The 15,574-nt window shown below is 48.3% G+C and overlaps 7 protein-coding genes across 7 annotated transcripts; 5 read left to right on the forward strand and 2 right to left on the reverse strand.

Moving 5' to 3' along the window:
* Window positions 1–89: 89 nt before the first annotated feature.
* On the forward strand, window positions 90–1,286 carry PtrM4_104920 (uncharacterized protein; the record flags this gene model as incomplete). Its single annotated transcript, XM_066107595.1, has 1 exon — window positions 90–1,286. The coding sequence occupies one exon, from the start codon at window positions 90–92 to the stop codon at window positions 1,284–1,286; it is 1,197 nt and encodes a 398-aa protein (XP_065962044.1).
* Window positions 1,287–2,165: 879 nt separating this feature from the next.
* Window positions 2,166–5,741, reverse strand: PtrM4_104930 (uncharacterized protein; the record flags this gene model as incomplete). Its single annotated transcript, XM_066107596.1, has 1 exon — window positions 2,166–5,741. One exon carries the CDS (start codon window positions 5,739–5,741, stop codon window positions 2,166–2,168), a length of 3,576 nt encoding a protein of 1,191 aa, XP_065962045.1.
* Window positions 5,742–6,126: 385 nt separating this feature from the next.
* PtrM4_104940 (uncharacterized protein) lies at window positions 6,127–7,413 on the forward strand (the record flags this gene model as incomplete). Its single annotated transcript, XM_066107597.1, has 1 exon — window positions 6,127–7,413. One exon carries the CDS (start codon window positions 6,127–6,129, stop codon window positions 7,411–7,413), a length of 1,287 nt encoding a protein of 428 aa, XP_065962046.1.
* Window positions 7,414–7,934: 521 nt separating this feature from the next.
* Window positions 7,935–8,477, forward strand: PtrM4_104950 (uncharacterized protein; the record flags this gene model as incomplete). The annotated part of the gene is made up of 1 exon (XM_066107598.1): window positions 7,935–8,477. One exon carries the CDS (start codon window positions 7,935–7,937, stop codon window positions 8,475–8,477), a length of 543 nt encoding a protein of 180 aa, XP_065962047.1.
* Window positions 8,478–8,679: 202 nt separating this feature from the next.
* Window positions 8,680–10,917, forward strand: PtrM4_104960 (uncharacterized protein; the record flags this gene model as incomplete). Its single annotated transcript, XM_066107599.1, has 1 exon — window positions 8,680–10,917. One exon carries the CDS (start codon window positions 8,680–8,682, stop codon window positions 10,915–10,917), a length of 2,238 nt encoding a protein of 745 aa, XP_065962048.1.
* Window positions 10,918–11,921: 1,004 nt separating this feature from the next.
* Window positions 11,922–12,798, reverse strand: PtrM4_104970 (uncharacterized protein; the record flags this gene model as incomplete). Its single annotated transcript, XM_066107600.1, has 2 exons — window positions 11,922–11,933; window positions 11,989–12,798. 2 exons carry the CDS (start codon window positions 12,796–12,798, stop codon window positions 11,922–11,924), a joined length of 822 nt encoding a protein of 273 aa, XP_065962049.1.
* A 1,419-nt stretch (window positions 12,799–14,217) lies between these two features.
* On the forward strand, window positions 14,218–15,570 carry PtrM4_104980 (uncharacterized protein; the record flags this gene model as incomplete). Its single annotated transcript, XM_066107601.1, has 1 exon — window positions 14,218–15,570. One exon carries the CDS (start codon window positions 14,218–14,220, stop codon window positions 15,568–15,570), a length of 1,353 nt encoding a protein of 450 aa, XP_065962050.1.
* Window positions 15,571–15,574: the final 4 nt, after the last annotated feature.

Here is a 15,574-nt window from a genome sequence, read left to right on the forward strand (position 1 = left end):
CGATAGATCAGGCACTAATAGCAGCCACGAAGGCAATCCTCCCTGCGTGGAGGACAACACCAAACGCAGTACTGCTAAGAGAAGCTGCGATGCCGTCGGCACAGGTGGCGCTAGAGGAGGCCAAGCTCCGCTTTGCAGTTCACCTACGCACGATAGACGACAAGCACCCACTTACTAATAGAACTACACTGCCACTAGTCATACGAGGACGCGCAGCGGGCAACCGACGGATACCAAGATCGAAGGTTCAGCGCGTAGCACAACTGCTACCCGCCACACCCCGAAACGTCCTAGCCAGCCCTCACTTTTCAGACGGGTCGAGGCAGGATCCAACGCAAGGGCAAGGAAAGGACATTGCTGCCCAGAATTTCACCATCTGGTGGGAGTCTCTTGGACAAGAGACAATCACTGTCTTCTCAGACGGGTCTGAACAACAAATCAACGGTACAAGGGTGGTCACTTACGGGTACGCTATATACCAGGGCCAGGCCGCCGTGGCGACTGGACAAGGCTCACTAAATGCCCTTAGCCACGTCTTCGATGCGGAGGCTATAGGCGCGTGCAGAGGACTCAAACACGCACTACAACTCTCACTGCCTAGCCAGAGGGAGATCGTACTTTGCATAGACAGCACTGCGGTAATATGGGGCATACGCGGAACCGCCCCTACCTCCTCCCAATGGGCGTTCCTCCAAATCCATGGAGCTATGGAGGCCTACAACGTGAAAACGCGGTGGGCGCCGGGACACATGAAGATTGTTGGAAACGAGCTCGCCGACCAGCTGGCTGACAACGAGGCCAAAGACCCGCACCAGCCATACGGCATGGCCGCCTCCCCCACAAGATCCGGTATACGAACAGTAGGCCGCCGCCTCCTCGAACATACAAGGGACACTTGGTGGAAGGATAAGAGCAGTAGGCTATCAGCATGGTACACGCAATGGCAGCTGCCATACGATACTAGGCGCACGCCCGCAGCGCTATGGCTACCCCGAAGGATACTCGCGAAAGTCCTTATGATACGCTCAACGCACGGCGACTTTGAATGGTACCACCGAAAATTCAACCACGAGGATACCTCGAAATGCCTATGCGGCAGGCCCAAGATGCCAGAACACCTAGTGTTCTGCAAGAGAGCCACAACACACTTCAAGAAGTGGCCTCTACGCCCCATCGTGCCCCCTCGCACAAGACAGGAAGGCCTAGCGTACCTCGCGCAATTAATAGACCAGCCACAAGAGTTCGAGACCTTCGTGAAGGTAACGAACTCCTTCTATGACGAGTGATTTCTATTTTTGAATTTCACAAAGACCCGCTGAATTCCTTGGCATTATTCAGTGTAGGATTCGCGGCAAAACGCCGCATAGATGCCACAACCCACACGCTCTCTTTTAAAACTTTCATTGTATCTTAAATTGCCTCTTGTTACTTTTTCGTTTCTCTCTCTAAAAAGCAGTTATTGTACTGCATCGATCAAAGGCGCAAGCCACGAAATACTAGAATATTGTAGGAAAACGGCTTCAAATGGCGGGAGTCCTTTTCACGAACATGTATATAGGCAGGACATCACTCCCCTTAGATACAAAACACCTAGGAATAGGTTCCACGAGGCAAGTGCGACAGCACTATAAGACCACGGCGGGACCCGCCCGAATACCCTATGGGAGGTTACAGATAGGGCGTTAAACCATAATCAACATCAACATCAACTCCTGCGGTGACGTAGTTAGAGGCGTCAGCCTCTACGATAATTGGCAGATCAGGATCAAAATGTTGGAGGATTGGAGCTGTGGTAAAAGCGTGCTTAAGATCGTTAAAGGCCTTTTAGCAGGCGTCGTTAAAGGCGAATTTTACATCCTTCTTTGTTAGAGCTATAAGCGGAGTTGTTAGGCGGGAGAAGTCATCGATATTATTATTATTATTATTATTATATTTCCATTAGAGTCCTGTATCAGTCGGTGACTATGTAGGACTTTGGCTAAGCCGTTCTATGTATGATGGTCGTTGTGGAGTTTCTATGGGTCTTGTACAATTTGGGTGGTGTTTTGCGTACTCCAATTTCAGAGCTAGTCTTCCATTGGCGCGGGTGCTAAAGAGCAGTGTGGTGAATAGAAAGAGATGTAGCAGCGGGCTCTTTTAGATAAGGAAATATTGTTTTTGTAGTTTTATACAGTGTCTGTCTGTTCGGTGGTTTGCCCAAGGTGCCATTTTCTCGTGCCAATCCTAGTACTTGCAATAAAGGCTAGAGTAGCTTTGATGCCTGTCTTTGTTTGGAGGAGGAGTGGGAGGGTGATGGGTCTGTGTGGTATTGCTTCTTTGAGTGTATTTCGATGTGTTTTGTACTGTTTGCAATCTAGAAGTAGATGCTGTGGTGTTTGTGGTTTGTAGCATATACATAGATTGCAGTCTCTCTTGTTGAATCTCTTAAGGTAGGAGTTGAAGTATCCATGTCCTAGCTTGAGTGAGTAGAACGCGCTCGAGATTTCTCTTGGTGTTCCCTTCGGGACTTTGATTGTTGTATGTGTGTTGAGCTTGAAGATCCTTGAGTAGGAGCTTCTGTTTTTGGTGGGCCTGTCGGTATACCTCTTGTACTCCATCAGTTGTTCTGTTTTTTGTATTTTGTTGATTTCTGTGCCTAAGTAGGCTAGGCTCGCTGTGGTCGATGTTGTTGGTCTCTCTTTAGCTGCTTCCTTTGCTAGCGTGTCGGCTTTTTCGTTGCCCTTGACGTCGTTATGTCCTGGGGCCCACTGCAGGTGGATCGATGCTTTCTTTGTCGTTATTCTCTTTGCAGCTCTGATGCATCTTAGTAGCCACTGTTGTCCCGGGTTGTCCGATAGGTTGTTAAGCCTATGGATTGCTGCTTGGTTGTCTGCGTATACGTAGATCTCTTGGCCTTCTTGTGCCACTGTAGCCGCGTGTTCAAATGCCTGTGCTATCCCCTCTAGTTCACCGTTGTAGACTAGTTGGGAGCATCCAATGTTTGTCTTTTGAGAAAAGGTTTCTTCGTGGGTGGAGCTGTACGCTACTACACCTACGCCGATCCCTATTCCCTTGTCGTGTTGTGAGGCATCTGAGTAGATTGCGGTGAAGTTATCTCCGCTCCTTGATAGGATATAATCCGTGTGTGCAATTGCCTCTTCCTCTTTGCTCTTTTTTGATACAGTAACCTTGTAGTTAAGACTTTCCCATGGTCTGAACCTATATGGGATTATCTTTTCTACGCTATTGTTGTCTCTCTCTGGGATTGACTTAACAATAGTGTATAGTTGTCTATGCTGGTTTGGCTTTTTGTAGCTAGCTTTGTCTGTATTTGTGATCCTTGTAATTGCTTTCTGGATTGGGTGGTTGCTGGATAGCTGGTGTGCTCTAGACGCATACTTTCGGTTGTTGGTGTTGAGTCTAATTGCAGGTGACGTAAGTCCGGATTCAATGCTTGTTGGTAGGGATGGTGACGTTCTAAACACTCCAATTATCTTTCTACACGCCAGGTTGTGCAGTGATTGTAGGAGGCTAGTGGCGTAGCTTTGGTTCTTCCAGTATATTTGTGATCCGTAGTCTGCAACGCTTGTGACGCATGCTAGGTATAGTTGTCGTACTGCTTTTGGGGAGAGTCCTCTTTCGATGTTGGCTAGTCTCCCTAGTCTATAGAATGCTTTCCTTGCTTGGCTTACGCGTGTAGCAATATGTTCCTTGAAGGACAGTCTATTGTCTATGTGGATACCTAGCCATTTGATTGTGTCTTTCGGTTCTACAATGGTGTTGTCTGGAAGCTGTAGGCTTCTCTCTTTTCTCTCTTTCTTGGCGGTAAAGTGGATGAGCTCTGTCTTAGCTATATCGAACATAATCGCTAAGTTTTTCCCTCGGTGAGATAGTAGGCGGACTTGCTGTTCTAGTATTTTGACATTTTTCTTTAGCGATGTTGAGGATGTCGATAGAGATAGGTCGTCAATATAGGATAGGTTGAAGCTTTGTAGTCCTGGGAAGAGGTCTCTGGTGTAGATAAGAAAGAAGATTGGAGACACTGGGCTGCCTTGAGGTATCCCAGCTATTATCTCGGAGAATTCTTGTGTCTTATTGTCGAAGGAGAGTCTTAGCGATCTGTTTGAGAAGAAGGATTTTGTCCAAGCGATAAGACTAATTGGAAGGCCTAGCTTCTTAAGCGTTCGCAGGAATTGATTGTGTGAGACGTGGTCAAATGCTCCCTTTACGTCTAGGAAGATAGTTGATGTTATTTGGCCTTTCTGTTTCTGGTGCTGAATTTGGTCGATGAGTAGCATAGCTGCATCTATTGCAGATTTCTTGAGTCTACCCCCAATTTGGGTTGGGTGTAGTAGCTCTGTGATTTCTGCTAGATTGCTCAGCCTACTTGCGGTGATCCTCTCGTTAATCTTTCCTAAACAGCTTAATAGAGTGATAACTCTGTAGGCTTTTGGGATTGAATAGTCTGGTTTTGATGCCTTTTTAAGAACAGCTCCTGTAGCTTGTTTCCAGCATTTTGGGTGGTATCTATAGTTGAATAGGAGTGAGAAAGCTCTAAACATTGTTTGCGGTTGAGCTTTGTACGCGGCTGTGATTATGTCTTGTGTTATTGCATCTGGTCCTGGGGTGCTACTTTTGACTTGACTTGAGCATGCTCGTTCTAGTTCAGTCGTGGATAGTGCTGGCCAATCCCATCTCTTTTCCTGGTAGTTGGTGAATGTGGGCGCTTCGGTTATGGGCGGTGGTGGGAATAGCGTGTTGCGGAACGCTTGGCATTTCTTGTCGAATGATGTTTCTCCTTGTATAGGTGGAATTCTTTCGACTTTGTTATCCTTTGTATATGCCATGGCTTTGTAGATTGACTGCGGGTCTTCCTTCTCTAGGAATTCATTCCAGTGTTTCCTTTTAGCGTCTTTGATTGCCTTGTTGTAGGTGTTTCGTGCACGTAGGAAGTCTCTTTTCTCTAGGTAGGCGTCGTGTATCGCAGTAGTTTCGAGCTTTTCTTTAAAAATCCTTCTATAGTGGGAAGTGTCTTGTCGTAGCTTTGTCAGCTCTTTGTTCCACCAAGCTTTTGGTTTTGGACCAAGTCTAGTGATAGGGATAGCTTTGTTTGCTGCAGTTTGGATTGCTTGAGTTATTGCTTTACCAATCTCTTCTAGCTGTTGCTCTAGCTCTGTATTGTTGCCGAGGAGGAGGTCCATTAAGTCTGCCTTTCTTGGATCACTGATCTGGTCCATATCTTGCAAGGTTTGACTGTTTTGGATTGCCGTTTCTAGTTCTTTGTTGAAGGTGTCCCAGTTAGCCTTTGCAGTATTAAATCTGGGTTGGTTTGTCGGGTTTTCTACAAGGTCTGCGTTTGTTTGGATGGAGAATAGGAGGCCGTAGTGATCTGATCCAGTTTCAGGTATAGTCTGCCAGTCCGTAGCTTTGCTAGCCAAGTCTGGAGTGACAAGTGAGAGGTCTAGGACTGTTTCTCTAGATAGGTGTGGTCTGAAGAATGTGCCTACTCCTGGTGTGTTTAGGAGCTCTAGATCTTGTTCTTCAATCCAGTCAATAAATGGCTGTGCTCCTTGGCTCGTCGTTGGGCATAGCGGGTCCCACAATGGATGGTGCTCGTTGCTATCTAGTACTAAAATAGAACTTGGCGGAAGCTTAGTGTTAAGTATAGCTCTGGGCAGTGTTTTTTCCCCTTCGGCGTTTGTTTGGTTGTATACGTTAAATAGGTTAAATTGGAAATTAGAACCTTTTATTGTAATAGCCATTGCGTCTGGGTCTATTTTGAAGTCGTTTTGGGTGAATGTCTCTGCTTCTAGTGTTCTAGATATATAAAATAGAACCCTAGGGCGGACGGGTAGGTTTGTTACTGGTAAGATCTGGATAAACGCAGTGTGATTTTGTCAGATAATAGCACTGTTGAAGATGAGAGCGTACAGACGCTGGGTTAGACTAGCGCGACCCGGCATCTGAGAGAGCCAATCGGATCACAGGAAGGCTTGGCACCCCCCAGGTGTGCCCACAACCGTAGACAGAACCAAAAACACAATCAATAATCAATATCATCACGATCATTACCCATTTCATCAGTATTCCAGATAAGAGTGAATATCTGACAATTAAGAGTCTCACTACCTTTACCTACTTACCAAAATGACCACATTTACCACCCGCGACGCGACCGTGACTTTACGCGACCAGTCAGACTACACCGGATGGATGCTGCAACTACAAGCGCGTTGCGTAGCGCACAATATTTGGGATAAGATTAACCCAAAATCTACCACTCAGCCCCTACGGGAGCCAAAAGACATTAGAATCCCAGTATTCGCTAACTACCAAGCAGCTGCTGGCATTGGAGAACCAGAGCGCCTAAGCGAGCTGTCTAGCAGCGGGCAAAAGGCATTCAAAGAAGATCTTGAGTACTATCGTATGTCGATGGAGCAGTACAAGAGCGACCGACACCGGTACGAAAAGGAGCAATCGAGCTTCCAACATATCATGACCTTGATTCAATCAAGCGTGTCACCACACCTACTACGCACATGCTGTCTCCCAGACAAGACATTACGCGAGTGGATTGCCAACCTACAACTGACCGTTGGGGTTGATGACGAGACTGAGAAAGACCGAGCACGCGAGCGCTATCTTGCGGCCCTACGGCCCATGAGAAGCGCGGCGCAATGGGACACGTGGCTGGCTGAGTATGACCAAGCCGCAACCCACGCGGAGACGTACAATGTCCCCGAGCTATCCCAGCTTAGCACAACAACAAAAGACTTCCTGGCAGCCGTCAATAAAACTGCACCCATATGGGCCACCAATTTTCAGGATAATGGTCGTGGGGCAGTAGGCATGAGCCGGAAGGAGATGATGAAACGGTTCCGAGAGCATATGATGATAAACCATCCCCTTAGATCAGGGAAGCACAAAGCAGCTATGGCAGCTTACGATGGACCATATGGATCAACTCTTGCTGGCGGTGAATACGACCAGGAGCTATCAGGGACGCCTCATAGTTCGAAATCCGCGCCATCGACAAAAATGAAACCGGGGCAGACCCCGCTAACAACGTACCGGGGACGTCCTCGTAAACAACGCCGAACTGGGGCAGACCCCAATACCAACGTACAAGCTGGAAGCACAAAGTCCACGCTTAAGAGATCTTCAGAACAAGACTCTTTCACCACTGCTGGAGTACAATGCCAAGCATGTGGACAACATCATAGCATCAGAACATGCTTTTATCTCTACCCAGAGACTGCCCCAGAATGGTGGCAACCTAATGAGACAATAAGCGAGCTCATTAAGTTCAGACGCATACATGATTCATCGTTTCAAGGGCTAATCCGCGGACAAAGCAGACCCCGTACTCGCACACCAGTGCTGAAGCAATCACATACACCGACCCCAGATCTCTCTCAGTCACCAATCGAATGACTAGAAGGCCGAAAGATTACGGACGTAGACGCCGCGCTCACTACCATCGCACGGAGTGGGACAGCCGAGCACACGTACCCTCTCGCACGATCATTCATTCTCGATTCAGGAGCGACGTGCCACATCACAAACAATCCAGATCGGATATACAACTACCGCCCGTCATCATTAGGAGACTACATATGGGCTGGTAGTATAAAGATTTGGATACGGGGATACGGGACCACAGACATCACGCTGCAACATCAGCATGGGACAACAAAGCTAGTGCTGCGAGATGTGGCAATCTGCCCAGAGATCGTATGCAATCTAGTGTCCTTCCGACTGCTACGGCAGAGAGGAATCTGGTGGGATACCAAATCAAACCCAACTAACCTACGAGGACCAGACGATCAAGTTATTGGCAACCTCTCAGAAACCTTTGGCCAGTGGGTATTAGAGTACAGTCCTCTACCCAGGCATTTGTCCATACAAGAGCCATCACAACACGCACGCAGAGAGGACCAAAGAAGGCTTCAGCGATGCTATGGCACAAGAGACTCGGCCACCCAGGACCAGCAGCAATCGAGCATCTCGTGCAGCAGTCTGAGGGGGTGCGAGTTCAAGGGGTGACGACAGTACAATGCGACTCCTGCGGAAGAGCCAAGTCCAAGAGACAGATACGACGCCTACCACGAACAAACGACGAAGGCCCAGGAGAGCGACTTGCTATCGACTTCCATACATACGAAGTCCAGGCGATCACAAAAGAGAAGAGCCAAATGCTCATTACCGATCGTTTCTCAGGCCTCCAATGGGACCTATACTTTACCGACAACCGGACAGCCAAGTCCATTATCCGGCTGCTCACAACTTTCTTCTTATTTATGAAGAACCATTACAACATATCCGTTAAGACCATAGAGTCTGACAACGAGATCACAACTGTTAAGCCAGATGTCGAGCGATGGCTGGCAACACAGGGCATCAGAGTCGAGCCCTCAGCCCCAGACACACAGGCACAAAACGGTGGAGCCGAGCGCTCAGGGGGTAAACAAGGAGAAGGCACGCGCAATGCGACTTGACGCCAATCTCTCTTGGGAACTGTGGCCAGAAATCACTCGAGCCGCAGTCTATCTCTACAACAGAACCCCAAACTACAACAATCACTGGAAGACACCATACGAAGTCTTCTTCACACGAGTAGCTTTCAGCAACGGAATAGTCACATCTCTCCGAAAACCAAACCTCACTCACCTTAAGGCATATGGCTGCAAAGCTTTCGCCATGACAGACGACACCCACAGAGGGAAGTCGCGCCTACAACGCCTCGACCCAAAGGCATGGATCGGATACCTAGTCGGATACCGGTCATCAAACATCTACCGAATCTGGATACCGTCACTCGCCAAAGTGATGAGCACTAGAGACGTCGTCTTCGACGAACAGTCAATTTTCGATGGCAAAACCGAAGACCTAATGGACAACCTCATGCACAATACGCTAGAAGAAATCGCGACACACGTGAGGACCATTGAGCTGCCAACACCAGCGCAGCAACCAGAGACGGAGTCCTTCTATGAGGACAGTCCACCGGAGGAGTCACTCGCTCAGGACAGCGAGGGCGACCAGCCAGGATACTATCAAGGGAGAAAAATCCGGGACAGCTACCCGACACCTCCGGCGACACCGCCACCCGCAGCGTTGCTCGCGCGGCTAATGGCAGGAGCATCGCTAGATGAGAAGGATCGACAAGGAACCCCTAAGACTGCCCCATGGGCAGCAGCGTTCATGGCGGGTACCCAGGCCGGAAAGGTTGGAGAATACAGAGGAGTAGCTATGGACAAGGCTGCGATTGTGAGAATGCTCGCCAAAGGCTTGAAGCCCCATCGCAGCCAGCTACCACCTCTGCCAACATGCCGAACTAAGCTTGAGGACCACCCAATGGGAGAACTATTCAAAGAAGCAGAACAGTCCCATCTAGCAAGCCACTATCAAATGAACTCATGGACAGAGTTCCCCATAAAGAAAATCAAGCAAACAGGACAACAAATCCTGGGCTGCATGTGGGTATACACCTACAAACTTGACAAGCATCACCGACTACTCAAGTGCAAGGCACGACTAGTCGTCCGCGGTGATCAGCAGCGAAACATCACATCGCAAGACACCTACGCGGCAACACTCGCAAGCCGGTCGTTCCGAATGCTAACCGCAATTGCGGCAAAGTACGACCTAGAGCTCAAACAGTACGACGTGGCAAACGCCTTCGTGCATGCGACAATAGACCGAGAAGTATTCATGAGAATGCCACGCGGCCATCAGAAGCCAGGCACTATACTTAAGCTCAACAAGGCATTGTATGGACTGCGCATATCCCCGCTCCTCTGGCAGAAAGAGTTCACAGGCACTCTCAAAGAACTCGGGTTCCAGGAAGTACCGCACGAACCCTGCTGTCTCATCAAAGACGGCATCATTATCTTCTTCTACGTGGACGACATCATACTCGCATACCACAAAGACATGGAGCAATCCGCCCAGCAGGCAATTGCCCGCCTCCAGGACAGATACCTCTTTACTGGGGGAAACGACTTACAATGGTTCCTCGGCGTCGAGATTATCCGAGACCGAAAGGCGCGGACGATCCAGCTATCGCAGGCGGCCTACGCAGACAAGATCAGCAGACTGGCCGACCGTACCGACATTAGACACGACACGCCGATGGCGACTGCCGAACTACTACCAAGAGACGGCCTCGCCTCCCCATCAGAGATCAACAAATACCAGCGCAAGATAGGCTCGCTCCTCTTCGCAGCCGTGACCACTAGACCAGACATCGCCTTTGCGACGTCGCGGCTCGCCCGCTTTCTCTCCAACCCAGGACCGGAGCACCATGACGCTGCCGACCGAGTCCTCCAATATCTACTAGCGACAAAGCACCTCGCGCTACAACTCGGAGGAGGCGCTGGACTACAGATAGCCAGCGATGCTTCCTTTGCCGACAATACCCTAGACAGGAAGAGCTCACAGGGCTACGCGATCAAGCTCTTCAATGGACTCATCGCATGGAAAGCTAACAAACAAGACACTGTCACAACATCAACGACAGAAGCCGAGCTCCTCGCTCTATCTCAAGTAGCCAAGGAAGCTCTATTCCTGTCCCGTCTCCTCAAGGAGCTGAATATCCAGCTTGACACCCCTAGTATCACTATTCAATGCGACAACAAACAGACTATTCGCCTAGTCACCGAGGAGGTCTCAAAGCTTCAAACCAAACTCAGACATGTCGACATACACAATCACTGGATCAGACAGGAGGTGTCGACAGGCCGGATCTCCGTAGAGTACATACCTACCGCGGATATGATCGCCGACGGTCTCACCAAATCATTGCCACCAAACAAATGGCCAGAATTCCTAGAACAACTAGGACTAGTCCCCGCTAAGGAAATCCTGGCGAGAAACTCGGCACCGCTCGAAGAAATTCAAGAGAAACTTGAAAATCTCGTGGTAAGCCTTGAGTAGGACTAAGTGCCCAGCTTGCAAGCGTGAAGAGCGTCCAAGCTGAAGGGGTGTGTCAGATAATAGCACTGTTGAAGATGAGAGCGTACAGACGCTGGGTTAGACTAGCGCGACCCGGCATCTGAGAGAGCCAATCGGATCACAGGAAGGCTTGGCACCCCCCAGGTGTGCCCACAACCGTAGACAGAACCAAAAACACAATCAATAATCAATATCATCACGATCATTACCCATTTCATCAGTATTCCAGATAAGAGTGAATATCTGACAGATTTATGGATCTTGCTGTTGCGTAGTTGTCGTTGGTAGTTAGCCATGGCTCTTGAATTGCAATTATATCAGCTTTAAGTTCAACTGCAAGTTGCAGTGTAGACTCAGTCGCTGTAATGCTCTTGTTGAGATTGACTTGGAGGATCCTAATGTTGTTCAACATTAAAATCCTGCGGGGATGCTCTTTGTTACTGCTTGGTAGAGTTCGCACTCTTTGCTGTTTGCAAAGTGGGGCTCTTTGCAGTTACTACAGTGGGGGAGTGTATGGTTGCAGGGTTTTCCTTTTGTATTACACACTGAGCATTTGTGTGTTGTAGTTGCATGTTCTTCTCCGCACAAATTGCATGCTGGTTGGTTTCGGCATCTAGTGGCTGGGTGGCCAAATTGTTGGCAGTTTAGGCATTGGGTAGATGCTGCTATAGGCTTAAACTTTTCGGTGAAGAGAGTTTGTCCAAGGATTGTAATTCTACCACCAAGTCTGGCTGCGTCTTCGGCTGTTTTGAATGCTATTACAATAGAGCTGTTCTTCTTGTTTTGCCATTCTCTTGATATCCAGTATGGGTTGCCAGTAATTTGTAGTCCGTTGTTGTATGCTGGGATTTCTGTGTGGAGTATCTCTAGTGTCTCTGCTCCCTCCCATTCTGTTGGCACATTATGTACTACTACTTTCGTCCATGATTCTAGTAGTTGTACATTCTTTAGCTCAAACTTTTGATGCCATATATGCTTGTGTTGGACTAGGTATTCTCCTGAGTAGGTTGGAGTGGTTGTTAGAATAATATTGTTCTTTCTACTTGTTGTTACTTCCTTCACTACTGGGTCTTTGATGCCGCCCTTTGTGAACTCTTCGTTGATTAGGTCTCTAATCTGGAGTGGTGTGTGAGACGTAGGCTGGGTAAGCGTAAGGACTGCTTGGTAGTAGCTTGCTGGCTTTTTGTTTGTCTTCTTTTTTGTAGACACTGTAGTCCATGTGTTTCCGTTGTTCTGGGCGGCTACGCTAGCGTATGATGTCTTGTTTTGTTGGGTGTTTTGGGTGTTTTGGGTGTTTTGGATGTTCTGGGTGTTCTGGTTGTTTGGTTTTTCTTGGTTGTTTGGGTTTTGTGGTCCAGTTGCGGCATTAACAGCTTTCTTTAGTGTCTTTGTAGCTTGTTGGGAGGCGCTTGTAAGCGTTGCAGTCTGGTACGCAAGCTGTGCTGTAAACTTCTCAGTCATTTGCTGCGTAACCCTGCCTAGTTCCGTAAAGTCTCTAAAGACGTCCAGTAGTTGTAGTAGTTTGTTTTGGGATAGATGGGATTCGGCCATAGTAGATGCTTGTAGAATTAGGTCCCTTGCCCAGAAGATTGCTTGGGTTGAGTCCTTTGCTCTTGGTTTCTTTTCTTGGCTGTTCTGGAATGGGTTTCTCTCTCTTGTAGTTATCTCTGGGGAGAATGCCGCTGGTCTTTTATTTAGTGGTGGCTGAATAATTAACCTTGGTGTTTCTTGGGTGGTCTGCTCGATGGGTGTTGTTGGGTTGTCTTGGTGCCTTTCGTCGGTCTCCATTTCGTCGTCCAGTGTGCTTGAGGTCCGGAGGTCTTCTGGTAGCTGGACTACGATAGTGTCGCTATCTGGGGCCATTTTAGCCTCTCTGTTGTCTTGTTGTTGTTGTTTCTTGGCTTGGTCTGTGCGTTTGCTTCTGAAAGTTCGGACGCGTCGCGTTTGGGGTACTAGACTCCTTGTATCTCCACAACCACGCGGCTGCACGGCTTGGGAGTAGTCGGAATCTATTTCTTTCGATGGATATAGTTGGTTTCTGATGGAGTTTCACGTGTTCGGAAAAAACTCGAAGTTGTGTGTGGGATGAGAAGTCATCGATAAATCTTCGGTAGAAGTTCGCAAAGCCAAGGAAGGCTCGTACATCCTTAACGTTGTTTAGGTATTCCTAGTCCGTTATAGCTTGTACCTTCTTGAGATCCATTCGTACCCTGTTGGTGCTAATCACGTAGTAGTAGTAGTAGTAGTAGTATCCATTAACGTCCTTTTTCAGTCAGAGACTATGTAGGACGGTGGCCTAGGGCCGTTTGACTAGTTTTTTCCCTCTATACCCGTAGGATTTCGTTTCTTTGGTCGAGTTTGACTATGGGGGTTTGGGTTTTTTGCTTCTATACAGGAAAGAGAGAGAGACCTTGTAATAGACACCCGTTTATCTCCACCTTTGTGACCAATCCCTTTGCTATAATAACCCCGTGCTCCTAAGACTGAAAAAAACCTCGTAGGGGAAAAAGTCATGGGACCTTGAACGTTTGTTGTATATAGCGGCAGTTGCGGCATATTTTCGTCTCGGCGGTACTTTGTGGCTCGGTTGTACGGCGGCGGCTAGCGTTAAGCGTGCGGGGTATTGGTGAAAAACTTTCCAGGTTTCGAAAGGAGCCGTTCGATGTTTTTTGGTAAAGCTAGAATAATAGAATTATTATAGCGGTGAGGGGAGAAGGATTCGAACCTTCAACCTCTGCGAGCAAGCTAGCAGAAGCAACCAGGCGCACTACCACTGCGCCATCCCCCCTGCTAATCACGTAGCTAAGGTAGACGACTTCGTTCTTGTAAAACTCGCATTTGTCGATATTAAGCTGTAGTCTAGCCTCCTTTAAAGCGTTAAGGACTGATCGGACGTGTTCTTGGTGTTCGTGTAGGTTCTCGCTGTAGATTAGAATATCATCGAGATACGCTGTACAGAAGATGTCTAGGTACGGGCGCAGTACATCGTTCACAAAGTGCTAGAACGTGCTTAGGGCATTGGCTAGCCTAAATGGCATCACTAAGTATTCGAACAGGCCGTATCGGGTTTAGAAGTGTCAGATAGCAGGCGTGTCGAGCCGAAAGTGCCGACACCGCTAGCTAATAACGGGTTAGCGTCTTAACAGAACAAAACTCTCAGCGCGCACCTTAGAACAGACACGAAGAATCAATCATGAACATCCATCACTTTTGTGCAATATCTTATCTAATCTGACAATTAAGAGTCTCACTGCCTCTATAAAGAGCAACGAACACGCAATAATGACGATAAACCAGAACCAGAGGGACGCGACAGTTATCCTAACCGACTCGAGCAAATGGATCCCCTGGTACCGCCAAATCAAGATGCAATGCGAAGCCCTAGAGATCTGGGACATTGTAGATCCAGCGGGCAACACACAGCCTCGTACAAAGCCGACCGAACCTCTCCCTCCACTCGTATCCGACTATGAACCAGCCGCTGCTCTGAGAAATACATCATCAGCTCCATCCTCCTCTACACGAACCGCGAGAGCCAATGCCCGAGCGCCTACACAAGATACAGTTGACATAGTCAACCCTGCTGTTCAAACTCCAGCCATACCAGCTCGATACTCAGAACTCTCAGCGGAGGGGAAGGAGGCATACGATGGGGACTCAAGGGAATTCAAGATGGTTTTTGAATCATACAAAATACGCGAACGAAACTATCGAGACGAACGCACAAACATTGCGGCAATGATCAGACACCTGAATGCAACAGTTAGCCCACACCTCCAAGTGAGCTGCTTTGAGGAACATGGAACTCTCCGCACCTGGATCACAAACCTCCAGGTAGCAGTTGGAGTAGACCTCGACGATGAGATCAGAAGGGTACGAGAGAGGTACCACGATTCCTTGAGACCTATGAGAAGCCCGCAAAATTGGGAATCATGGCTCAGCGAATACGACCAAGCTGCAACTCGCGCCGAAGCCCTAAAGATAGGGGACGTGATACAAAGCAAGCTGGTTGTGGACGACTTCCTAAAAGCAGTCTCTAAGATTGCCCCAGCATGGATGGCAACATTCACTGGAGCGGGAAGCGACCGGAACAATATAGAAAGAAGGCAGATGATGAAACTCTTCCGCGAACATATGAGCCTAGCTCACCCAACACGAGGCAAATCAAGAAGTGCCTTTATGACGGGTGAAGCAGCCTACGCGGCGAGCGGTGAATCCGACTCGAACACACAGGGGGACGCCTCAAGTGTGCAAATTAGAGCGCCATCTACCAACCCTAGCCAGGGAAACCAAAGGCAAACAAACAAACGCAAAATGAATGCACCTGGCAACAAGTCCAAGCAATTCCAGAAAAGGAATACAGCAGAAGCTGGCGATATATGTCCTGCTTGTGAACAACGCCATGACATCAGTAGCTGCTACTATGTCAACCCAACTTTGGAGACCCCAGATTGGTTCAAACCGAACAAACACATCACAAAGCTGGTACAGTACAAACTTCAGCATGATGCAGACTTACAAAGAATAATACAGGAAACAAACCTGGAAACGAAGCGACCACGCCTAACTACGGCATCACGATCGATTACACCCTACATCAAGACATCACAAACACCGGACTCAGTCACTGATTGACTAG

Source organism: Pyrenophora tritici-repentis, chromosome 5, assembly GCF_003171515.1.
Source record: "Pyrenophora tritici-repentis strain M4 chromosome 5, whole genome shotgun sequence".
NCBI lineage: Eukaryota > Fungi > Ascomycota > Dothideomycetes > Pleosporales > Pleosporaceae > Pyrenophora > Pyrenophora tritici-repentis.